Genomic DNA, 26,533 nt, shown 5'->3' on the forward strand with positions numbered 1-26,533 from the left:
TTCGTGTTTTCTTGCTTAAAAAATATATCACACAAAAGCTGAGAAGTATGAAAACTATGTCGATTTAAAACAACCCTCTATTTTCTGTAGCTTGCCATATCACTTTGAAGGTTAGACTTGTTATTGTGTGCTGGGACAAAAGGGAAAACTGACACAACTGAAAATGGTTCCAAAAGTTAGTTTATGGGTACAGACCCCACCTGCCACGGGGAAACAAATTGGCATTATTGCGAAGGTGATACTGACAACCAAGGAGCAATTCAATTCAATTCAATACAGCAGCCAACATCCATCCCATTATGCATCTCTCGACTACAAACCAACCAGCCTAACTTTCTGAACACTGTTCTTATTAGACACTAGATAAGGGCCATGGGTTATCTTCCTAATAGCACTGCCCTGTTAGTTCCTCTTCCCCTATCGGACAAACACCCATTAAAATGACACCTATGTGGGAGATGAGCCCAGTGTGGTGTGAAAACATTTAAGCCTGAGACATGTGGTGAAGAATAACTAGACAGAATGAGGGTGGCAGACAGAATAGATAGACAGCAAATGCCTCTTGGAAGTGGTGAGCGAGGGACTGAGCGATCACGAGAAAAAACCCAAACCTCGATAATGATGCATTTTAATGCACGGACGTGCGCCAGCCGAAGTGGAAAGAGGAGAAAGATATTTCACCGCTTTCCTGAGACGACTTTTCAGACAAAACCTACAAACCTTTTCTTCAAGTACAAAGATACACATGTGTATCATGAAAGAGAATTAACAGGGCGAGGGAACTGTCTATAAACAAATGTACAAAATCGTGTGTCATCCTCTCACACATTATTTCAGGGCTCCATGACATTTCTGTAACTGTTGGGATTTTTTTAATTCTTTTTTTTGTATTCCACAAATGCCTCCTTTAGGTTCACACCTCACACAGACCCAGACTACAACACATTCATCTTACTTGGATCCAAGTAGACACTCGGACGTAAAGGGCAATCAGGGGCTCTGGTGAATTCATCTCCTCTGACTCAGAGTCTCTTCGCTGCTCACTCATAGATCTGATTCTGAGTTATGCTCACAGCACGCTGCACAAACTGTCACTGGCCGAGGCATGCGCCCAAATCGCAGAAGGCAAAGCTGGCACAGAGACAAAGGACGGAGGATATTTGAGTAAACAGAGGGCTGCTGTGGTCCTCTGAATCATCTAATACAATGTCCTCTGCAGGAAATTAAGGTGAAAGGAGGGTTTTTGTTCTCATTACAGTGATGGTCAGAGAACGGACAGTGTTGATTATCGTTTGGTCATCAAAGACGAAGACCCTGGAGCAGGTCACCTTGAATCAAGGACTCGAAGCTTCTTAGTAATAAGCTTTAGTATTTGACATATTCTAGAGAAGTAGCAGCATCTAAAGCTGGCCATGAATTTATTATCCTCTACAGTGTAGAACATCTTGTTCAGTGTAGAGTCCACACTGAACAAGATGTTTTCATACAACAATGTTTTTAACGATGAATAAAATATGACATATGCCAGGATGCTTAAATCCCCCATTTCCCAGCTTTTGCTTTTTAAAGAAGAAATACTGAGTCTGCATCTAAACACGTTGTTTTGTCGAGCCTGAGACACTTGGACAGATTTTGGATTCCTGTCAAAGTTAAGTGCCTTCAGTGCGATGTGGCTCAGTCTGAGAAGTGGATGTAATTTACTAAGACAAACAAGGTTAGCAGAAAGGAAATGGAGGCTTACAGAGCGAAGATCATCCCTACACAGATTCTATGATTACAGAATTTTCAAAGGTCTGATGTTGACGCAGCAGTAAAAGAAAACTAATCAACTCCCAGCTACAGCTCCTAATCCAGTACACAGAGTGGTATCGATCTTCTTATGTAAAATTCAAATGGGTATTTCCTAAAATGTCAAACTGTTTGATAACCGTATTATTTCACCTTGTTATTGTGAAAACTGTGTCAGGATCCAAAACAACACCTGTAAACATCTGATGGGTATTCTTCTGTTTTCTCCATTCAATAATTAATGATTCTCATCTAAAATAATCCATGGTTTTAAATGATAATTAAAATGTCAATTAGCTGCATCCCAGTCTGCAGCCATACTGGCCGAAAAAGGCACGACACATTTTTCTGATACCAATATCAGTCCAGATATGTAGTTTATAACAGGTCAGCAGGGACACGCTGAAAAAGGGAATCTGATATACTGGCTCTGTCAGGCAGTAAGTTGCTTTGTGTCAGTTTCCCACTATGAGAGCGGTAGTAATGCCGACCCGGCTCATGATCAGTTGTGCTGCTTCCTCAGGTGACTGAAAAACAGGATTAACAGACCAATGTGTGTGCAGCCAATCAATTATCACATGGTCTCTGTTAAATCCAATGCACACCTTGGTTCTGTCCTTCTTAGAACCTCAGGAAACTCACTCACTCTCCCACGAAAGAAGAAAGGTGTTTTCACAGCTGGAGGTTGAGGTGTTTTCAAATCATTTGTGTTTTCATTACTGTCGACAACAAGTAATGTCCATAATATTTAAGTTTGACAAAGTGAATGTATTATTTTGTGATTTTTACATGTTGCATATTTGAACTTATTCTCTTCATTGTGTCTGATTGTGCAACTGTTCTAATTAGATGTATATGATGATAGGAACATTTTGTTTAGCTGGTTTAATGGACATCTGCTCATCGGAGCTGTGACTCAGGAGGTAGAGCGGGTGGTCCACTAACCAGAGGGTCGGTGGTTAGATCCCTAGCTTTTCTCCAGTCCATGTTTTATCTTAATTCACTTTTTCTTCTTTTATTAGGGCGCCTACAAAATGATTGATTCTAAAATCATAATTATTACTCTAATAATCCCTGGCAATCATCTTAAGCCACAGCTTAGACTAATAACATGGTTAATAAAACAATGAGATGTGACCTGAATATAAATGGTTATCTTTCATTTTTCATAACTCTAAAGAAAGGAAAACGTTCCTCTGTGAATTAACTATTATTATTTGATTTAATCTCCAACTTTATTTTTGTGACATGACAACTGTTGTATCTAAAAGAAGAGAGATGTGTATATAATGAAGTCAACTACAGCTGCTTGATTAATAATAGACGATTTATTCTGACTGATGTCAAAACATTTTTCATTATTAAATTGACAGATTTTTATAATTATTTGACCAACGCCTCAATTTCTCTTGTTCTCCATAGACGTTAGGCAGAATGTAAGATTCAGTAAATACAGGGACAGTTGCTACATAAAAAAATAAAACGAGAAAAACACGTGCATCTCAAAAGACGTTCCTTATTCTACATTCACAGACAAATTATTCATCAGCAAGAGGCAGACAAAAAAAATTCCAGGCACGCCAATTAGTCATATTGCAGTAGCTCATCAGATTAACTCTACAGCCTCAAGCTTTGTAATCCAGCCTCAAAAGGTTGAGGGATGAACTCTGCCCTCAGTGTACAGATGCTGCTAAGCTAACAGGGCTCGGGGATCATTTCACTGTCACTCAACAATATAAACACAACTTGTCTAATAATACATATCACATTCAAGAAAACATGACGTCAGAGCGACTTTGACCTTTTGATCAACAAAATCAAATCACCTACAACATTTGTACCAAATTGGCAGAAATTCCCTCAAGGCTTTCTTGAGATATCTGACAGATGGACAACTTGAAAACATAACGCCTCCTGCCTCTGGGTGTCACCGACAAGGACACATACAAATATATTGATTTGAATAAGGTGATAAGGTTAAAAAAAAACATTTAAAGATAAACAAATATGATATCATTACTTATTTAAAGTATGTGTAACATGTTCCTAAAACAAATGAATATGACCGATATCCTGCTAAAAGTCGCTCCAATGTTTCTAAAAGGTTAAACATTACTTTCCTCACAGGCCATATTCTGTATCAAGGTTTTTCTTAGAAACACATAGCGGTGGAAGGTGTATTATCAGTCTTCCACATCTTAGAAATACATTTATTTCTAGCAGTCAAATAAATTGTGTTTTTCTGCCTTGAGGCAACACAGACGAGTCCCTTAGGAGGATTAATCCAGGTAAGCAAAGTATATCAACCTCTATTATATTTGTATTTCTAGTAAATCTCCATTAATGACATTGTTTTCCTCCCTGTCGCGGGGACACATTTGTGAAATACTGTTCATTCATCTTGTGTTGTCGCTTTGGAAAGTTGGTTCTATGAATTATATATGGTACTGTTACAGCTTCTGATACATAACACAGGGAATTATTATCCTATCTGTCCAGATGGAGAATCTAAACCAAAAACTCTTCACCTCTCGTCTCAGGTCTGAAAACCGAGATACGTTGATTTACATCTGCCGGTGTACAGTGGGTTTTATCAGAGCTTTTTAATTCAGCTCTCTGCGATGGCTGTAAACAATTCAGTGAGAGATGTAAGAGCTGAGCCGAGACTCAATTAATTCACCGAACAATCCCTTTCACATTTCAGACTGTCATTTAAAACAAAGAACTGGACTTCCACTGACTGATAATGGGACTTGGAAACGTCAGATGATCACCAATTATTCAGTTTATCCAGAAGGATGAATATGAATGTGTTGACAAAATGACACTCGCTCCAGCAGTTGCTGCTCATTACTTGTAGATTTATCTGTATAACTGTTTGTGTGAGGTTCTTTGATTGTTGTGTTGTATGTAAATTAATGTTCTTGTATTCGGTGCGTTTCTGCAGATGGAAATGAGCTGATAGCTGAAATCTTCTCCTTTTGAGATGAATGTTTTTGTGCATCGTCTTTGTTGAATAAAATAAAAAAAGAATGAAGAGAAGTGTTATCAAAAGCTGGAAATGTCAACCTCATGATTGCTCTTCGAGGAAAGTCAGCGGGTCATCGAAGCCTTTAAGATAAGGGGGGCAATCAAAATCATATTTGTATTCACCACCAAGGTCTGAGCTATGTAATAGCAATCGAGCCCAGAGTTGTTGAGATATACTTCAACCAGGATAAATACAGCTGACCCACATCGTCATGATCCACAGGAGCCAGGAAACCAACCAAATGAACCGATGTATTGACATGCACGTCTTAGTGATGCGATGGAAAGCGACTTCTCTCATGTTCAAGCGATCTCTCGTAATTTCCTCTCGTTCTGATCGTTCCCTGACGGCTGTCGTCTCCAATAAGTCTCTGCAGGGACTTGGTAGCACAGAGGTTCTTGGCCTGTGACACTAAGTTCATCTCAACGTGGCAGAGCGAGCTGCCCGAGAAGGACGAGGGCTCTGTGCCGAGGTATTAATAAGACAGCACTGCTCTTTACAGCTTTCTGACAGCCCCGCAGCCTTGGCTCCGCTCGGCAAGTGAGCCCACGCTCCCTTAAGCAGCTTTCAATGACTGTCAGTCAGCGAGCGGCGCCGCTGCGAGCAAACTGAATGGGTGGGTATGATAAAGAAGGATGACACAGCGCTTCAGGCGCCATTCAAATACTCACTACAAGGATTGGATTCACTGTGTGAACGAGGAAAACACTTTATTCTCCACGTTTATGGCCCTTGAATTAAGTGTAATCACCTGAGACAAACACATTCAATGGAAACAATCATCGACCTGGCGCAGCTTCATTTCTTCCATGTGAACAATTAGGACCAGGATGAAAAATGAATATAAGCTGTCTAATGGTCTATTGCCTCGATAAGAAATTACAATCCAAAAATCTTCTTTCTCCCTTTGAGCTTTATCTCAAATTACCACCTCACAGGCACATCCTGCCACATTAATATTCCATTTCAATAACACTCCGTTTTATATTCAGAGAGAAATATTCTTCAGATGTTAAATAGGATCAAAATCCACCATGACAGTGTGTTGCATCCATAAATCAACAGCCACTTTTCCCTCCTCCAGGTTCTGATTACCGCCCGACAGTCACTGATCAAGTGATTTGGAGATACATGCCCGGGGTGTGGAGCTTAGCTGTGTGTGAGCAAACTGGAAACTGAAGTGTGGAAAAAACGCACCTTAAGTGCATCATTCACACACATGATTCATATTAAACAAAAGGTCAAGTGGAGGAGATAAGGAACGAGTTGGGACTGATAGATGGGGAGGGGGGGCGGTATTTTGAGTCGTCAGTGACACTCAGAGCTTGCCAGTATTATACTGATCCCTCTCTCGCTCTCTCTCTCTCTCTCTCCCTCCCTCTCCCTCCCTCCCTCCCTCTCTCTGCCTGGCCTGCCGTCACTGTGGGCTACTCGTTCTACATCGGTGGGCCACAGTGCATCTCCACAATGAAGATGGGTGCACATGCTCGTGTGAGGGACTGAGAGCGTGTCCGTCTGGCCAGATGAATGTGTGAGGGCGTGTGTGTGTGCGGGTCATCGAAAAAAAGAACGAGGATCTCTCTCTCTCTCCATCTTCTCTGTGACGGACCGAGCTCCTGTCTCCTCTGTGTCCTGCTCTCCACCTGGCCTCCATGACTTTAACTGAGGACAAGCCACTCCTTCCTGGAAGGTAAGCAGCACAATGGTGAGGGGTCCGGTTCGTTTCCATATGTAATGCAATGTAATTTATTTTTTGGATAACTGATGATAAAGCAAACACTTGATTTTTTTATATTTGATGATAAGATTAAGTAGCTGACGTGTTATTTCTGTAAAGGTCAGGTAGTCTATTCTGACTTTTTATTATCTTACAAGCCTCCGTCTAATATGACAAAATCTGATAATGTTAAAAAGGTATGCGGTGAAGGCCATTTGGTCAAGATTCAAATACTGTCTACAAGATGTAAAAAGAGGTTGTTGAGTCTGTGACGCTGATGAGATGAAGGCACAGACATCACAGACAAAGTGTGGGATCTCCATCAGGATCAGAGATGAGATCATAGTTTTATCTTTGTATTTCTTTATTTTCTAAGTCAAAGTTGAAGTTCGTAGATCTGATGTCCGGCTGCTGGACACATCACTCTGCAGCATCACTCTATTCCTGAATTGATTTATCTTGTTGTTGCCTGCACAGAAATGTGACATTTCATTTAATCGTGGGTTCCCAGTCTCGCCTCACAACTGAAGATCAATTTCTTGACAATGACTAATTAAAATGTATTGGATATTAAATCACCTAACAGAGTAAATGACCTTTAACTGAAGCTCAGAGTGAACAGCCACTAACAAATAAAACCAGCTGCCTGAGACGAGACATCACAGACACAGAAACGTTTTTGCTTTCCCATACTCACACTGCGGTTATGTAATCTGTTTGTGTCATGAAGAGGAAGCACTCGTGGTGGAATGATGATGACACGACTTACTAGGATGGCAGAATTGAATTTATTTATTTATTTTTGCAGTGCTGTCCTTCCCACAGGCGTCTGATCCCACAGATCAGAGACAATGAAAGAACCGACACTTAGAAGGCAGACCAACACGAGTTGTACTTTACAGCATCTTGTATAAAACAGATATGTCATATGGCCAATGAATTGTTTGCATTAGACAATTTATGATCAGTTCTTGGTTGTAATCAGAAACAAAAATGTCTGAGATGCCCCCTCCACGTCTCTACCTCACGTTCTAAGTCTTTTTTTTGTCTCCCAGTCTATATTTCCCTTGCTCTTACCCAAGGGGCTGAAAAAACTAAATAAAACAGCAAATTTTTTTTAAATCCTCCCCTTTACTTTAAAGTAATTGGCAACACATCCAACTAGAATTGGACTCAGTAGAGCACGTACCTCTGCTAAGACCCAGCAGTCGCTTTAAATCAAAATAGCCACAGGTCCAAATAACATTTCTCGGCTGAACGTTTCCTTAGAGCAGCTACTGCAGAGGGCTACATCCCTATTAAACTACATTTAAATATACTAGGTTACTATTTTGAACCTGCCCAAAATTGCACACACTCAAAAATATCAGTCCCTTAAATATGTCGGAATTTTCTACGTCAAGATTCACACAATACTCTCTCGAATACAAAAAACACTCTACCTCACAATGTGAAATAAAATCCTGGATCTGCCCCAAGATTTAATGGGCTCATCCCTGACCGATAACGTATCCTTCCACCAAGTTTCATTGGAATCCATCCAGTAGTGTTGGCAAAATCCAGCAAACTGACAAACAAACAAACAAACTGACAAACAAACAAACAAGGCCCACCAGTCGCCTTAAGGATGCTGCACACTACAGGAAATCAGGCCAGTTCTTGGCGGGCGGTCCTCTCTCATGTTTGTTGTTCTTCTGAAGTCTCGTTCAATCACGTCAGTTCAGAAGGTGGAGGTAATGCATCTGAAAGTCGTTTGCCAAACCGCCATAAAAGGAGATGAAGAAGAAGAATCTCGCAAAATTCTGAGAGATCTTCAAGTCTCTGAAATCGTAACTGACAAGTGTCTGACGTTCTGGACGAATCTTCTGGTGTGTGTGTTTATTCTGTCTGTGATCTCCCACGTTTTTAAAAATCGGTCCAGAGATGAAAATCCTCTCGTGTGCAGCAGCCCGTATGAAACCACATTTTCAATTCCCTAGAGCCAGATTTGGATTTGGATCTGCACCAGAGTACACACACTCGTAAATATACTGCATCTTTTCCACCAAGTTTTGCGTTAATCCGTCCAGTAGTTTTTATGTAATCCTGATATCCTGATATCCTGTAGACTGCAGACGAAACCAAAACCAAAACCTGGCAGAGGTAACGATGCTGAATTCCGATTCACATGTTAAACACCTGTACAGAGATCAGGTGAGGATTGTTTCAGTCAGGTTGTTATTATTATGATCACTACACTGCAGTGCTGGGCGCCCTAAACACATCATGTCTCACGTGATCATTCTCCCCACTCGTTACATAAGATATGTCACATCACGCCCCGAAATGGTTTGCGAGCGTAGCCTCCAGCCACGCTTTGTCACACTGCTAAGACATGATGTAAACATTGTGCCGCGGCGGCGTTCGCTTTCACTGTCAGTGTCAGTCACTCTCAGATGAGGAGGCAGTGACACAACTTGAAGGTGAACACAGTCACTCTAAAACCCTTTCAAGCTGAAACGTCACAGATCGGTTTAGTTGCGGATAAAATGGATAAAATTTCAAAGATTTGCTTTGTCATTTATAATAGTCAAGAAAATGGATGAAACAATCAATCTGAAGAATAGTCGACTAATACTGATAATTATTATATTAAAATAACAGTTAGTTGTCGAAAAATAAATTTTTATGTCATCTGCACTTTGATCAGTTTAACATCACGAATTAATGTAAGTAAATAAGTCAATATCATCAAGGTCACCATGGCAAATTAGTGGGAATGTATTTGCTGAGATGTTTTAAAACCATAAGAGCATAAATAATAATATCAAAAGTCAAATAGTCCCTTAACATGCACCAGTGAAAAAGGACGGAGTCAACCCAAGCAGACGAGATCCAGCGTGACACTTTACATTCAGTAATACACAGTATTTTATGATTCATAAGGTCCGAGGCACACACGATGTTATGTCACAATGATGATGCACTGGAGTTTGTCTTCAGCTATAATCATTAATCTCAACATTATGTTCTGCATGAGACACGTATGGGCTGAAAGTAAAATGTCGGATTAAATGGATGGAAACAATTAAGTTTAGTCAGACTTTACATAATGATATTCAAGAAACATCAGTTTTCACTGGGTAAGAACCTCAGGGAGTTCAGATGTTTTTATATTCAGGGGTCAATTGAGAACACGAGTCAGAGGATTGAGCTGTGCCACTGGCTGTCAATCTCTCAAAATCATGCAGACAGACACTGGAACTGTCACCGCATGAGCTCATGCATGTGGCTGCACTGGCCTCGCACTTACACACCTCGACGTGCCTGTCAGCCCTTAAATGACGGCAGACATTTAATGGTTCCAAGTGACAGGCATCACATGAGACACGTGATTTTAATGACATGCAGCTGGAAAAACCCTGTCACAAGTGTATAGATCACCTGCCATGATGACGACAGCAGTGAACTGCACAGAGATCAATTTAAAACATTTTCCTCAGTCACAGAGGAAAATGACACAGAAAAACTGGGTTAATGAGTCGGGCAAGTGAGGATGAGGTTGAAATGCTCATCAAGAATTAAATCGTGGGGTTTACCACACACCAGCATCATCTGGAGGTCAATGTCGCCGTCTCAAAGGCTCCCAGTTAATCTCGGCTGAACAGATGAGTTCTTCGGAAATGATGATAATAGCAGTGTCACAGTTTAGCCAGTCTCAAAATACTCAATCTGTCAGAGCGCACCAGAGGCACACGTCGGCTGGTGAGGCCGTCCCCGGCTCTTTGTGTCTGCCGCCTCCCCTTGATTAAAACATTCACACAGCAGCACAGGGCTGTGCAGGTTCCGACAGGTTTGGACACAGAATGAGTTCAGCTGTGGTCCAAATGACTAATGTACAGTCTGTCTGTGTTACTGTGTTAATGAGAGGCACTTTGAGGTAAAGCTGGGTTATTAGAACTATAAGAATAATTTATCAGCAACAGTTTAATATTTAGCAATATGATGCTTATAAATCACACCAGCTGACAACTGAAGATTTCTGTCATAATACATTTTTTCAGCCAAATCACCAAAAAGCATCCCCCTGCACATGCTGCATATACCTCAATCAGTGAATAACGTTTCTATATTGTCATAATTACATTTCATAATGACGTCATCATGAGGTCATTTACACCATACGATGACAAATGACTCCTTAAGCTAAATAAGCTGTGGATTGCGTCTCTAATGTTATTGGTAGCAACAGTTAATGCATAACATCACTATACAGCTTCATTTCCTTATTTCATTGTGATGTCATCATGGGATCATTCCTCCAACATTCAAGAGCCCAAAAACATGTTTTACCAGTCCACCGTGACCTTGAACTTTGACCTTTAACCACCCTAAATGTATCAGTTCATCGATGAGTCCACGCGATCATGTTTGCAAAATTTTTGACAATTCCCTTCCTGAGATATTACACTCAAAAGATAAACTCAGAATGTAACCTTGGGCTCTAAATCATCTAAATGACGGAGAATACTTTTAATCGATGGGAGAATCCTTAATGTGCTGACACAACAGCGGACTTGAGAGGCACTAAAACTGGTCTTAACTACTTCACTCTGCCAAGTCTCCTCCACTGGACATTTCGTAATTGACTGGTGTGCACGCTTGCATAGTAACGAAGCCTCATTCCTTATCCTGTGCGACTGCTTAAGACCTTGGGAGTCATTATTGCCCCTGCGTCATCTCGGACAGCGCTTCAATTTTTTGCTCCAGATTTGTCTCTGCGTACCACTTTCCCTTCTCGGATTTCATTTCATTTCTCCTTCCTCCATCGAGCAGAGTGATGCTGTGAATAGCAATCATCTTCTTGCTCGTAGGAAGCTCAGAAGAAGATAGTGATTGCCTAGATTACAAGTGTGGCTCATACCAGGGAGTACGAGTGTCTCAAACTGATGCTTAAGCTCACGCTGAGGACACGGTTAGGATTCTTCTAATAGGTTCATTTTCTCCCTGAATGTCTCCGGTGGCTGGCAGCTCTCCGTCCAGGCAGAACGACCACACTCGCTCGTTCCATCTTTACCACTCCTCTGTGTGTCGTCTGAGGACAAACCCTGCAATTTCACCATCTTTCCTTTCTTTTTTTTTTACCCAGCAAATTTGACTTTACATTATCTCAATCATAGCTGTGTTTGTGGTCAAGCTTCTAATCTCTCATCCCACAGTCCTGTTGTAAATCCTGAAAGGCACAGTCTTTCAAATTCTTTTCCATCTGTCAATCCTGCTGGAATTATCCTTATTTTTATCTAAAGAAAAAAAGATAAAGCTTTCTCATTCATTTCTACAGTTGATCCTGTAGGCAGCAACAGGGACAGTGACAAAGAACAGCTTGAACTTCACAATCATAGAGCAGATTTAAGATGCTTTAGAAACAAAACTGGACAAATGTTTATCTGGTTTCAAACACTGACCTCAGGCGGTTTTTCGCTGCAGTAATTCAACACGGCCCAATTCTCCTCTTGGGAAATCACATTTGAATTCACTGGATCAGGGTTTTTGTATTTTCAATCGGCACCAAATTGCACAGACTCATAAATATCAATCTAAGCCCCTTAACAAGCCGGATTCTTTTCAGCAAAATGCATGAATCATTCTCTGAGAAATCTTTGGAAAGTGAAATTCCTGGATCCTCCCCCTGATCCTGATCACCATCGAAAATGTAGTCGTCTCTTTCCTGTTCTACTTTGCATCCTTCCACTAAGTTTCGTGGCAATCCACCAAGTAGTTTTGAAAAATCCTGCCAACTATCCAACATATACACACGAAAACATAACCTCATTGGTGGAGGGTACAATACATTTGCTCCTTTTGAGTGTTTTCAGAAAGTCTCCTGTTTGCCTTTTATTAAATCAACTAATTACTAATTTCTTACAGTGCACTATCCTCTATAACTCAATTTGTTTCTTTTCTGTATCGTCTCATGTGGCTTTTAAATTTAGTCACAAAGCCCTTATGATAAATTTGTCATGCAAATACACTTGTCTTGCCTTTTCATTCCAGCTGTAAACATCTCCAGTCGAGTATCGAGTCTCTGCAAATTCATCAATCACTGCATCGTGTGCAATTAACACACTGTGTGTATGCTAATGTTGACATTTCAGATGGGAAATGCTTCAGACACATCTGCTCTGTTTGCCTCCACCATCTCCAAGGAGCACGACTTCTTCATGGGTTCCATCTACAGCGTCTTTTGTAAGTCCACACCCAACATTGGAACCTCTGCTGTGTTGATCCTTCACTGACTCTTCACATGTGTGACCCGTCCACAACAATCTCTCCCTGTTCTTTTTTGTTATGTAGGTGTACTGTCCCTGATGGGAAACTGCATTCTGCTACTTGTTGCATATCACAAGCGGTCGACCTTGAAGCCGGCAGAGTTCTTCATAATCAATCTCTCTATCAGCGACCTTGGGATGACGCTGTCTTTATTCCCCTTGGCAATACCATCATGTTTTGCACACAGGTACCCTTCAGTCTCTCTTTTCCAAAATCTCAACATCAATCTAACTTGTCATTGAACAATAATTAGCAACCACTGACTATAACCACTGCCACCCCCCCCCCCCACATCCTCCCGATAGGTTTCAATAAAATCGATTCCTTAATTTTTGTATAATCCTGCTGACAGTCAGACAAACAGTAAAGAAAACATAGCCTCCTTATCAGAGGTAATGAAAATGATCATGAGCTGCAGCCCTAGTCTCCATCACGTCTCCCCCCCCCCCCCCTCTGTGCACACAGGTGGCTGTTTGGAGAAATCACCTGTCAGCTCTACGCCATGTGCGGAGTACTGTTTGGTCTTTGCAGCTTGACCAACCTCACAGCCCTCTCCTTAGTCTGCTGCCTCAAGGTCTGCTTCCCAAACCACGGTGAGCGGATGTTGAATTGAACCCGCGAGCACGTTTTTGCCAACACAAAAAACAACCACAATAACTACAAAAGCATCTTTTCTTTCTCCCGTCTGATCAGGTAACAAGTTCTCCTCCTCACATGCCCGCCTCCTGGTGGTGGGAGTGTGGTGCTACGCGTCTGTGTTCGCCGTGGGGCCCCTGGCACAGTGGGGACATTACAGGGCCGAGCCCTACGGCACAGCCTGCTGCATTGACTGGCATGCACCCAACCACGAGCTTTCAGCTTTGTCTTACATCGTCTGCCTTTTCCTATTTTGCTATGCACTGCCCTGCACCGTCATCTTCCTCTCCTACACCTTCATTCTGCTGACAGTGCGGGGCTCGCGTCAGGCCGTCCAGCAGCATGTGTCACCGCAGACCAAGACCAGCAATGCACACGCTCTCATTGTCAAGGTCAGAGAATATGAGTGTGTGTCGCTGCAGCATCCCTGACTTCAGGTTTTAGCAGTTTGCAGGATTCCAGGACATTCATATTGAATTATTCAAAGATTATAAAATATGTGGTATAATTCTGTGAAGAGCTTTCCCTTGCAAATCTGTTTATGTCTGTAATCTTAAATAAGGGGATGATACTGATTATTTCCAGCTTTACTCTGCCACTGATGTGACACTAAACTCTTCTGCATGACTTGTTTGTGTGTTTCTGTGCTTCTTGTCTGTAGCTGTCAGTAGCAGTGTGTTTCGGCTTCCTGGGCGCCTGGACCCCATACGCTGCTGTGGCCATGTGGGCTGCTTTCGGAGATGCCACACGAGTTCCTCCTACAGCCTTCGCCCTGGCCGCTATATTCGCCAAATCTTCCACCATCTACAACCCTGTGGTCTACCTGCTGTGCAAACCCAACTTCCGCGAGTGCCTCTACAGAGACACGTCCACGTTACGACAGAGGATCTACAAGGGGAGTCCCCAGTCGAATCCGAGAGAATGCCTGGGATCTAACTCACAGCACAATAAGGATACCTGCATCTCCTCGCGGTTCTCGAACGGACAGCAGGAGAGCTACGGGGCGTGTCTTCACTGCACTGAGAACGCAGCGCTGTGCCACGTGACACCGGCCCAAAGAACCGCCAGCATCCTGACTGGGTCCACCTGCAGAGAGGTGACAGTTAGAGAGCTCTCAGCCACTCCACAGGCGGACTTCCTATAGAATGAAGTAAACAAGAGGTGCTCAAACAACAACAGCCTGCACAACTTCGACTATGTGTGTCACAAAGACCTCACAGCATGACAACACTTACAAGGACCTCCAATGTGGCTCGTAAGTGGGCCCCGTTATTCTGTAATGCCCGAGATTCCCATAAATCGATAGTTCTCACATCTTCAGAGGAGTTTCGCCACAGAAGATGATTAATATAGAGGCCTTCCTCTGTGATGCCTCATGTCCCGATTCTTGCTAATGCACTGTAACTTAACAGGATTCTGCAGGAGCAGCAAATGAGACAGGAGGACCCCTGCTGGCTTCGAGGTTCATGAGGCGAATGAGCAACACAGCTGCTCTCTGTTCAAAGTTGTGAAAGTACTGAGAATCTTTCCCATACAGCAGGAACATAGAGCTCAACATGAGAATAATAAGTGTTTAATAACTGGTGCACACAAAACAAATAAGGAAGAATTGGTTGCAGCCGCTCTTGTGACTGCAGGACTAACAGAATAATATGCAACAAATCAAAATCCACTTTTATAAAAGAAATTGTAACTAACTGTATCTGTTAAAGATGTTTAACTGGTTCTTAACCAGTCAAACTGCTGTAGACTTGAGTTTCTATGGATGTCTGGAATCTATTGGGATGTCAATGTCAATTTTATTTATATAGCACATTTAAAAGAACTTGACAAAACAAAACTTACCGGAAAATACTTGAACATATATCCGCGTGATAGAACCGGCCTAAAATGACAGAAATCCTCTTTGCGGAAAGTTTATTTAATGTGCACTTTGACTTTAGCTTCTCCTTTGGGGAGCTGTCATGTCGTGAGGAATGAATCAATAAACATTAGCAGCCACTTCAAACCTGCTGGGTCCAAGTGATTCAGTATCTGTCATGATGTCGAGGCTCGACTGGGCCACGTTGCTCATAGTTTCTCAGTCAGATAAAACCTTAGACTTTACCAAAATCTAACCTGACGAAAGACTAGAATAAATCTGACGAGGTAAATTTCCCCTTATGTTTAAGCATGAGTCCTGACAGAGATTCAGACGCACGTTGTGGGACCCCTCTCCTCCGCAGACCACTTGGGTGCAAATCTTAAATTAACCTGGATTAGACCTTGGTAGATGAATATTAAATGGGCTCATGTTCTGTAAAGAAAAAGAAAAACTGCATTTACTCAAATTGACTTGTATTTTAGGACCATGAGTACTTTTTTAAACTGGAAACAAAAGGAAGCAGATGAAGTTCTACTGTCTTTTTTAATAGAAATGTCCATTTGAACAACCTGGGAAAAAATGGATATCCAAAGTAGTTGGAAATGGTGACAGATATTCAATTCCGTTTTTCTGTGGTACTGTGCTGTGTGGCTTCGTGTTTATATGTAGAGCAAAAAAGTACTGTGTCTTATGCAGCTATATTTCCTGATGAATTAAAAAAAAACGTTCATAACAGGTCTTGTCAGATTGAAATTCCAGTCTGTTTTCAAACTAGAGGGAGGTCGAGGTTTTTTTAGACATCAAACTAATTATAAAAGGAAAATATGATTTCGATTTTTAAAATACACATGAATGATTCCTTTTCATGTCTAACTTGAGAAGATGTTCATTAGCTTCAGGGCACACCATGTTCAAAACTAATTTGCAAAGTAATTTTCTAAACTGGAGAGAATTGACATGATGGTGTGGTGGGTTTAAAACTCCTGGGCTTGTGTGCATCACTTCAAAAGGCTGAAACACATCTCACTGGATTTTTTTAATTAACAAAATCGGAATCATGAAACAGATCCACATCATATTTCACCTGTTCATAGGTATCAGCAATCCACACGAACTAATGAACAGAGCCAACAGAAAACTTAACTATTCATCACCGTTTAATTATTTGTTTCCATATGTGTCTGTTTGTTGATTTAATACTCTTGGTACAACAGATATTCTGCAATGTAAACAATAAACAACCATCCAAACAACTAATAAGATGTTTAAATTGATGTCTCACCATATTGGAAGCTCATTCTGGGCAGACGCTCTTGAGTAGTACGTCTATTTTAGTGCGGCTTTATCTGATCTTTGTTTGTTTGCCAATGAGACTTCTTTTCTTTTTTTTTTCAGAGGAGCATCTTTGAGCACACTGACCGAAATCATGATGACAGCAAAGCTACAGCTGGGGGGGGGGGGCTGCTAACCCTTTGAAGATAATATGCATGTGAATCCAAAAAGCACAAAGAAAATCACCCATCGGGTGTTGAATCTTGGAAACACAAAACTTGAATATGTATATCTATATATACAGAAGTGATCCACTGATATAAGAGCAAGAGGAAATAAATTCAAAACCCTCCTGTCAGCAGGGATCCCCGGCAAATAGGGATGCATGACATTGACTTTCATGCATAATAGTCTATTTTCACTCTGGTTAAACAAAGGCCAGGAGGATAAGCTTTCCACTGGCAACACAACAGAGAAGCATTGAAACAATAACCAAATGACTGGTTAGAAAAAATGGACTGGTGTGCCACAAAATATTTTGAGACATTGGCAGAATAATCACGCACAGTTATCAAAACCGACAAAGTTTATCTAAAACAACAATTTACCTCGTCCATTAGTTTATTAATTTATGAGATTCTAGATTAGACATTTTTTTATATAAAAGATGGATTAATAGATTCATAAAGACAGATGGAAACAGATGGAGTGAAAGTTAACTCAGCACAGCACCCGCATATAAACCAGCTTCAATTAAAAGTCCTTTCAGAGATTATGACAGTGGAGCTCATACAGCGAAAAATATAAAAAATATTCTCCTGCTCATTCGTTCCTCATCTTATTTCTCATCTATTTGGACTCTTTACAGGCCCATTCTATTTCTCTCTCTATATATCCTTGGTTTTTCTCTCACTCTTTTGAAAAGAAGACCTTGATTTGCAGAACTGGCTGTTCTTGTGCTGCTGTACCACCACGGACATGAAGTTACACAAAACACAAAATCATTTGGCCTTCTTCAATTCTCTCGCTCTCTTTGAGAAAGAGAGAGAGAGAGAGAGAGAGAGAGAGAGAGAGAGAGAGAGAGAGAGAGAGAGAGAGAGAGAGAGAGAGAGAGAGAGACAAAACGATGTATGGCTGAAACATCCACGGTCGTATCTGGCAGGTTCACGCTTACACTCTCTAATGAAAGTGAATGTAGTTATGATGCATGGAAACAAATGATGCAATAATCTGTTTAATGTTCGAAACTTATTAAAAAATCCATACACCTGTGTTTTTTTAAACTGCCTGTACCTAAACCTACTGGGATATGGATCTGGAAATATTAGACAATCAATTGTCTTATTGACAGAAAAGTATTTTGATCATTGACTGCCATTTTGAAGCAATGTTTTGTAGTTTGATTATCTCAGTTTAGAGGATTTTCATCATTTTAACTTGTTTAAACATTGTAAACTGAATATCTTTGTGTTTTAGATAAAAAAAACACTTGATGAAGGGGACATTTCTTAAGCCAAACAATTAACAAATTAAAATGAACAGATAACAAGCTCACATTTAAACACAGATATAAGCAGCCCAGTCTTAACAATACCTACACATTCTAACTTATATTAAAGATGTGTAGGAGGCCTCACTGTGTTTCTGAGTCAGTATCTCAGTGACTACCTGCTTATGCCCTGACGCCCTCTAGTGCATATAAATGGAAAAACTAGTTAACAGATTTATGTCTAAAATGTTAAGGTAAGAGCTTATTTAAAAACCTAATTTGGAATGAAACAACTTTTCTGGACTCAAATCCCACTTCCATCATTTGTTGAGGGATATAAAAAGTTAATCTAAAAATATTTGTTTCATTGAACTGATTGAACCCCAATACAAATTAAAATTGTGTCACACTCACCTTCTTCTCTGGGAAGTTTCTTTTAAAAGTTGTGGTTGGAAATTCTCTGATACTCAGCTCTCGAGCACGTGGAGTTCACGGATAGACTGCAACGACAAGACAAGAGATATGAAAGAGTTAATTTTCATACTTACACAATCTGGAATGAGATCCCCGATCACATTAATACAGACACAGAGTCAGGACAACAGCTGAAAACAAGGTATCTGTCATTTGAGTGCTGGACTTATTGAACTATATCAATATCCATCACTTCTCTAAAGTCACAATGTGTCACCTGGAAAATTAGTCATAAGATAAAGATATTAAAATAAGATAAATACAAAGGAAAGAAAAATATAACACAAGATAAAGATAAGATCAGATGAAGATTCAAAGTTAAGATAAGATAAATACAGAGAAAAGAAAAAGATAAGTTAAGTAAGATGAGATATGATAAGATAAGATAAATGTAAAGAAAAGAAAAGCATAAGATAAGATAAGATAAAGATAAAGATGAAGACAGAGATAAAAAATTAATATAAATATAAGGAAAAGATAATATTAGGTGAAGATAAGTTAGGAGAAAGAAAAGAAAATGATAAGTTACGAAAAATGTTAAGATAAGATAAAACTTTATTGATCCAGCAGCAGACAAGTCTTAAAAATAAAACAGTAAAATAAAAAAGGCTAAGTATGTACTATGCCTAATGTCAACAAACAGACTCACACATAGATATAATGTGACATTTTCTTATAATAATAATAATAATAATAAATCTCCATAAACCCGCTTATAAATACGTCACAGGAAGTAGACGGTCCTCGACAGCCCGAACTTCACGTCTCATCCTCGTGTTTTTAACTTTCCCCTTCAGCATAAAATACATGTATCGACAGTTGTCATCACAAGCAGCACAACACAACAAACCGGGGATATAAACACAAAATTCGGCCTGTTTACTTTTACAAAATATGAACTCATATCGGTTATAGCTTAAAAACTAAATGACAAGAAAATAAATTGAATTTCAAAACAAGTGCGCACTCACCGGATCCGCGTTGTTCCTGCGGTGACGCATCAAATCCAAAAAAAACGCGCGGTTCTTTTCTCAGGTGAGATGTGTTGTTGTTGTTGTTGCTCTAGTTCTGTTGACTTATATAAGAGTGAATTAAATAATTTCCACTTTAAAGTCTGATACGTGTTCCGCCGCCGCCATTGCGCCTACAACTAAAAATAAAAAACTAGCATTTCCCTGAAGTAAGCTAGCAACCACCGAGCTAGCCGACTTTGACCCGGGTATGTTATCAAATTAAGCTAGCTGACATTAGCATAACACTGTCTCTGTTGTCCCTGTGGTGTTTCTGACAGGTGTCACTCTCCCCCGGACATGTTGTTCTACACGCAGCTGTTCACGTCCAAGCGCGGGCCGCTAGCTAAGATCTGGTTAGCGGCGCACTGGGAGCGGAAGCTCACCAAGGCCCATGTGTTCGAATGCAACTTGGAAGACACGATACAAGACATCATTTCTCCAAAGGTGTGAGAGGACATCTGACCTCACGTTGTGTCTCCAGGTGCATGCGTGCAGTCTGACATGTTGTGTGTCTGTATGCGTGTAGATGAAGATCGGTTTGCGCACGTCGGGTCACCTGCTCCTCGGTGTGGTGCGGATCTACTCCAGGAAAACGAAGTACCTGTTTGCAGACTGCAGCAATGCCCTGGTTCAGATGAAAGTAGCGTTCAGACCAGGTAACTGCACCAATTCACAGTGTGTGTCAGCTGTTGTTTAGAAACCTGGGTTGTGTGTTGCACCAAGCCCCAATCCCCAACAGTCCCCTTGTGGAATCACGTTTTAAATGCATAATATCCAGGTTTGCACTAAATAGCACACATATATATATCAGCCCCCAGGTCCATGAATGACTCACAATCTGATCCGGTCTGCACCAATATTTAAAAGGTGCTTTTCTGACCCACACTGCATCTGTCCAGTAGTTTTTGTGTAATCCTGCTAAATAGGGATGCATAGGATGAATGAGCATATTGAATATATTCAGACCTCTTCTGTTCTTACCTCCGTCTGTCTCACATCTCTACAACTTACAACTGCACTGCTTGATTGCTCTATTTATCTTTAACACACCAGGTCAGACAGATCTGCCCGTTGAGGGGCTCGAGGCAACAGTGACGGCGATCACCTTGATCGAAGACTTCACTTCTTTCGATGCCCAGCTGCCACTTCTCAGGTAAAAGGTTCCTCCTGCTCCCCGGCACGGTTTCATTGTTTGTTTGTTTAACCCCGATCTTTACATTCTCTGTCCTTGTCCACACTGTTTTCCTCATACAGGGACACCAGTAACACAGATGTCGTGGACCAATACTCACTGAACCAGTGTCGATCAGAGGAAATAACTCTGAAAGAGGATTTTGGAAAAGACTCTCTGACCCTGGCAGACTTTGGTAGGAACCAGTTTGTTTAATGATGCTTCCTCATTTGATATGCTGTTGCTAATTGCTTTGTAAATTCAGTTTATTTAGCAGTAGTTTATTTCTGTATTAAATATTTCTAATATAGTTAGGCCTCAATTTTAAAGTAAATCACGTGATATTCTCCATATTGTCAACAAATCCTTTTTTTTTTTATAACTCTCGGTGTAGCAAAAGCCGTATATATCTTCTTCATGAATAATAAATGAGCTACACAATTTCTTCAGCATGATGAACATGTGCTTCTGTAGCTAGTACACTAAATCCAAAGCTACCAACGAATATGTTATACTCCTGGAAGAGTGACATTAACGAAATTACAGCCCCCAACACTTTAGAAACAAAACAATAAAAGACATCAACTCCTTTACAGCTGGTTTTCTGTGGAGACTTGTAACTTGATAGTTTGTTTGTGTTTCCTTCCTGATGATTGTTGTGATTTGTAGGAGGCGAGTCCAACAGCCACCAGAATTCCCTGCTGGATATGAGCTTCCATAGCCTGGCACAACAGGGAGACGCCTTTGGAGATGAGGACAGACCGTACGACTTACTGGGTAGATTTGTAAAGCGGCCACTTTTTGACACGTTTTTATATCGACCATTTTGAACTGAAGAAAATGCAGTGTTTGTGTTTTTCAACTTGATCCACTGTTGATAATTGGCTTATGAAGCATTTTCCCAAACCACCTGCCAGTTAACACGCTGTATCTTCTATTCACCACTTGGGGGCAGTGGAAACAACCGTTGTTCTGCATTCTTCCATCAGTGGTGCAGTTCTGTAGCGAGAAAATTCCACAGTTTCAATAAACGTCATTATCTGTGGTGATTCTCTTCAGTGACCAGATCTTTTTTTTAATTTTACCGACCTTGTAGACTTTCTGACAAACTCCAGTGATCAAATTGAATCCACCAACTTCGTCTCAGACGAGCCTCAACACGAAAGTCCAGAGAACTCCACACACAATTATCATCAAGGTGATTCATTCATCAGGATACACATTTCATCATTATTTACAATGCAGCTGCTTGATACTAATTTGGTTCCTTTATTTTGTATTTTCACTAACTGCTTTGGATGAGGTTTTTTTAATGGCACAGACATTTGCATACAAACATAATTCTTAAACTCTGACTCCATAGGTTTTCCAGATGTTGACAGTAGAGATCCAGTAGAGGGAGAGACCTCCACACTAAATGAGACCAGCCTGCTCATTAACGAGGAGGCCTTTGCTCTGGAACCTGTGACAACCACTCGTAGGCACAAACACACAACTCACACTGTTTGTTTACCTGTCAAATGTGTATGATTCAAACTTTTAGTTCATGTGAAATTCAGGTTCTCTGAGAAATGCTCCAATCAAACCTCAGAGACTAAACCAAATCCACGATGCTTATAAATCTATACATGATGGGTAATAACGATATGAGGCAGTAAATTTCCAATACTGGAATGATTCCTAAGATGGTCGTTTCAACCCTCACAAAGGAATGCAATAGACGCCTCCTATTTTACAGTTTAACCCTAAACTTCTTTATACGTTGTAAATAAATAAATAATAAAATAAACTCTACTCCTCGTCTTCAGCAAACTCGGAGAAGAAGAGGGGAAGGAGGAAACGCAAGCTGGTCGTGGACGAGATCAAAGAGCTGAGTAACAGATCTATCAACGAGCAGCTCTGTGACTTCTCAGATTTGCTCGCCCCGTTGGACATGGCGCCGCCGACCGTGCAACTCATGCAGTGGAAGGAGAGCGGGGGGGCACACAAACTTTTTGCACAGACATGTTCCTCTGTAGCGGCTCCACAGATAAAGGAGGTAAAGTGATCTCTGCAACGTTGGTTTTGTATCACAAAACAATTTGATTCATCATCTCTGGTGGACGTTGGGTTAAAATGACTGCTTTGAGTTTGACATATATTTGCCTCTGCAGCTCTTTGCTCAGAGTATTTTCCCGCTGAAATGTTTTGTGCGTGAGGAGGTGGAGGAGATGCGTCAGGGCAAACATGAAGGTAGACACATACACATGCAAGCAGTGAGAAACCATTATGAATTCTGATGTTATTAATTAGTGTAAAGTGTTTGTTGTCCTCTGTTCGGTCTTTCGTCTCATCCCATCTGCATTGTGATGTCTTGTATAGTTCAGCAGGGCCTCAGCGCCCTCACCTCAAAAAGCATCTGTGTCATGGATTCATCGGTCGACACTGAAAATGTAAACAACACCGAGCCGATAGTTCTCTATGAACTGAACAACAACCTGCATGAGGATTACTCAAGTCACCCACAAGTAAGTGTCTGCATCTCTGGTGTATATAGATTAAAGTCTCATATCCACAATGCTTTTTTCTCTTATTTTACTCTAAGTTAATAATCTGTGGGTCTGTGTGTTTGTCAGGATCAAAACATGTTGGACTTTATATATCCAGAACTTCCCTCAGAAGACTCCATGTTTGTCCATCCGTCTCACATGGAGCAGGAGACTGAGTCCACGGCCCTGCACACCCAGGTGCTTCTGAACACACACTCTGTTGGACTCCAGCTCTCACCGACCTTCTCTTTCGGCGTCAAAGTGAATTAACAATGGGTTGTTATCTGTGAAATTGGATGTTAACATAGACGAGCAACAATCCATCAGACTCTGACAGATGGCGGTGGTTAATTTCACATGCTGCCTTGGACCTGTGCCCAGCGTCCTCCAGTGAATTATGGTCCTTTTTCTAACACACAGTCGATGCTGGACAGCCAGGATTTTGAGGAGAGGAGGATAAGCAGGCGAGCACACAGGCTTCTGAACAGCCTGAAAGTAAGAACCTAAAAATAAATGATTAGATGTTAGAATCACCACTAGAGGGGATACTTATAAAGAGCTTATACCTCCGCCAAGGCACAACAGTAACAAACCACATTTAAATTCAGTAGATACAGATTTGGATTTGGATCCTCACCAAATACACAAACTCATATTCTTTATGTCAAAGAAATATCCCGAACTCGCCCCTGTCTACAAATTATCAGATCTGAGAAACACCGCATCCTATCAAGTTTTGGTGTAACTGGTTGATTAACAGACAAATGCAGACTGAACCATTATCCCCTTGGCAGAGGTGATAACTCCAGCTACCCACGTTATATGTAAACTGTGTTAATTCAAATCTACAGTGTGTGTTGTATGTGAGTCAGAGCTGGTGCTCTTTGTAACATTGAAAACCTACAGCTGCAGGGGAAAGGGATTTAAAGATGAGGAGGGCGGGGCAGGGTTAGGGATGATGCTGGGAAATTAAATTATCGTGTGTGTGTGTGTGTGTGTGTGTGTGTGTGTGTGTGTGTGTGTGTGTGTGCGTGTGCGAGCAGAGCAGCGGTGAAACCACATTCAGCCTGGAGGCGCTCTGTGAAGGTGGCAATCGCTCACAGGCAGCGACCACCTTCTTCTGCCTGCTGGTCCTGAAGAAGGAACAAGCCCTCCACCTGCAGCAGAGCGCCGCCTACCAGGACATCCTCGCCACACCCGGACCGAAGTTTTACGATTTGTAAAAACACAAATATTCGTCAGAGAATTCCAGCTTTGGTTCATGGTTACGTTGAAGACTTCGTTCTACTGGTTCCGACTCACGACAAAAGCAAAGGGTGGAGAATGTTATGAAATATTGATATTATATGTTTGTGTGTCTGTAAGGTTGTACATATTATCTGTGCTTGTTCTTGGCACCAGTTCCTTTGTGATGAAATGGGGCCGTTTATTAATGAAAGAACATTTTGTCTGAAACATTTTTGTCACCCTGTTTGTGTTACGTCTCCGACATCTCACGCTACCTGACAGCAGGTTCGGGCTCCACAGCTTTTAAATCTTTTTAAGTGAAGATCTCAAAGATCCTCTGAGTTTATTTAATGTTTTAATGGTCATTTTTATTCCAGTAACCTCTGAGGTTATGCAGCTGTTCCTATACAGATCTTTTAGTACAGCACTTTCCTGCCTGTTCAGTTTCTTTCTTTACTCCAGACTGTTGCTCCTCAAACAGTCAAACTTAAAAACGCAGAAGCTCAAGATCCCGTTCGACCTGCTGTGCACCAGGTGTCATTGGAGTTGACGTTTTGAAAATAAATAAATGTTGAAAATTAATTCCTTTTTAAAGTGAAGGATTTATTGTTGGTTAACGGCCAAGAGTTATTTATTCTCCAACACTTCCTATTCAGAAGTATATATGTTTAAAAAGTATTCTGTTACAGGGAGTATAATAAATATATTTCCCACCAAGGAGACTGAATATTGACTATTTCTTTACGGTTTATTGTTTTACTAGCATCACTTTAATGTCTCTGAGGTTTGGGTCATACAGCTCACTTCATATACAGGTTATTCTAATGGTCTATATTCTATATTCAGTATTTTTAATAATGAAATATTGAAAATTGGGTGATCTTTTCCTGCCGGTTAGGGCTGGGTAATAAAACACAATTATTAACACTAATTGATAGATATTTAGTTGTCAGTCATTCGATGCTCATAAAGAAGAGCTTCCCTCAGGAACTAAAATCCACCTTTAAATTAAAAACAATGAGAAAATATGTTTAATAACTATCAATGTTGATTTAACTTAAAATTTTAGCTTGATATGTTTTTTGAGCCCAGCCCTACATGTTAAATAATATCTAGTTTATATACAGTATATATTTGTCTATGAGGCGACATATTTTTGGAACTTGTGTGTCATTCATACAGATAGATGATAGATGGACAGAAACAGGACATAACAATAAGAATCTCTACAACAAAATAAAGCTTTTCATGTATTTCTGTTGCACAGGAACAATCTGAGCTGTATAACTGTGGCCTGTGGAGTTCAGGGAACACTTCATTCTGTCACCGCTGCACTTCTTACACTTCACCTCATCTGTCATCATCGCTCCTCGCACTGAAACACCGACCTCATCGGACGGTTCTCCTCCGCTGTCTCTTTAAGAGGCAGCGACGCAGCAGCAGCAGCAGCAGACGCCTCATTTCATCTCCGGGCTCCATGGCTGCAGGATGGAGTCTGAGCAGCCGCAGCCGCAGCGTCCTCTCCTCTTCCTGCGGGCACCACCGGCTGGAACCGAGGCTTGTCCACGACGACGCACCGCGACCTCCACCGGCAGACATGGTAGTGTTCTCATGTTTAATGGAGGCTGCGTCTTCAGGTCCCGGGGAGCTGCGGTGGTCCTGGGGTGCGGGACGCAGCCGGGGCCACATGTGTTAGTCAGCTGTTTGTGTGTGTCCTGTTTGGAGACTCCTCTGCTGCGTTACGCAAAGACGAGATGAGACTTTCTGCTGGAATCATCATCATCACCATCATCATCTTCATCATTCATTCTAGGTAACATTTTTTATTTAATGCCATGACGATTGTTCATCCTTACAACTTCTATTCATCATAACATCCCCAGCTGATTTATTATTTCTGCGTATCTTTACGCACAGTTTTCTCCGCCTGCTCCATCCTCCTCCTCCTGCTCCTGCTCCTCTTCGCCTCCACAGTAAACACCGGCTCTCTCACTTACGTAAGACGATTGCGTAT

The 26,533-nt window shown here is 41.1% G+C and overlaps 2 protein-coding genes across 2 annotated transcripts; both read left to right on the forward strand.

The window, feature by feature from the left end:
* Positions 1–12,670: 12,670 nt before the first annotated feature.
* On the forward strand, positions 12,671–14,625 carry opn7d (opsin 7, group member d). The gene is made up of 5 exons (XM_053425716.1): positions 12,671–12,761; positions 12,870–13,032; positions 13,311–13,438; positions 13,539–13,873; positions 14,143–14,625. Exons 1-5 carry the CDS (start codon positions 12,671–12,673, stop codon positions 14,623–14,625), a joined length of 1,200 nt encoding a protein of 399 aa, XP_053281691.1.
* Positions 14,626–19,890: 5,265 nt separating this feature from the next.
* On the forward strand, positions 19,891–24,515 carry rad21l1 (RAD21 cohesin complex component like 1). Its single transcript, XM_053423992.1, has 13 exons — positions 19,891–20,037; positions 20,120–20,249; positions 20,647–20,746; positions 20,857–20,960; positions 21,434–21,541; positions 21,861–21,962; positions 22,137–22,241; positions 22,573–22,802; positions 22,918–22,996; positions 23,126–23,271; positions 23,380–23,490; positions 23,713–23,787; positions 24,336–24,515. Exons 1-13 carry the CDS (start codon positions 19,891–19,893, stop codon positions 24,513–24,515), a joined length of 1,617 nt encoding a protein of 538 aa, XP_053279967.1.
* The last annotated feature ends 2,018 nt before the right edge of the window (positions 24,516–26,533 follow it).

This window comes from Pleuronectes platessa, chromosome 6 (assembly GCF_947347685.1).
Source record: "Pleuronectes platessa chromosome 6, fPlePla1.1, whole genome shotgun sequence".
NCBI classification, from domain to species: domain Eukaryota; kingdom Metazoa; phylum Chordata; class Actinopteri; order Pleuronectiformes; family Pleuronectidae; genus Pleuronectes; species Pleuronectes platessa.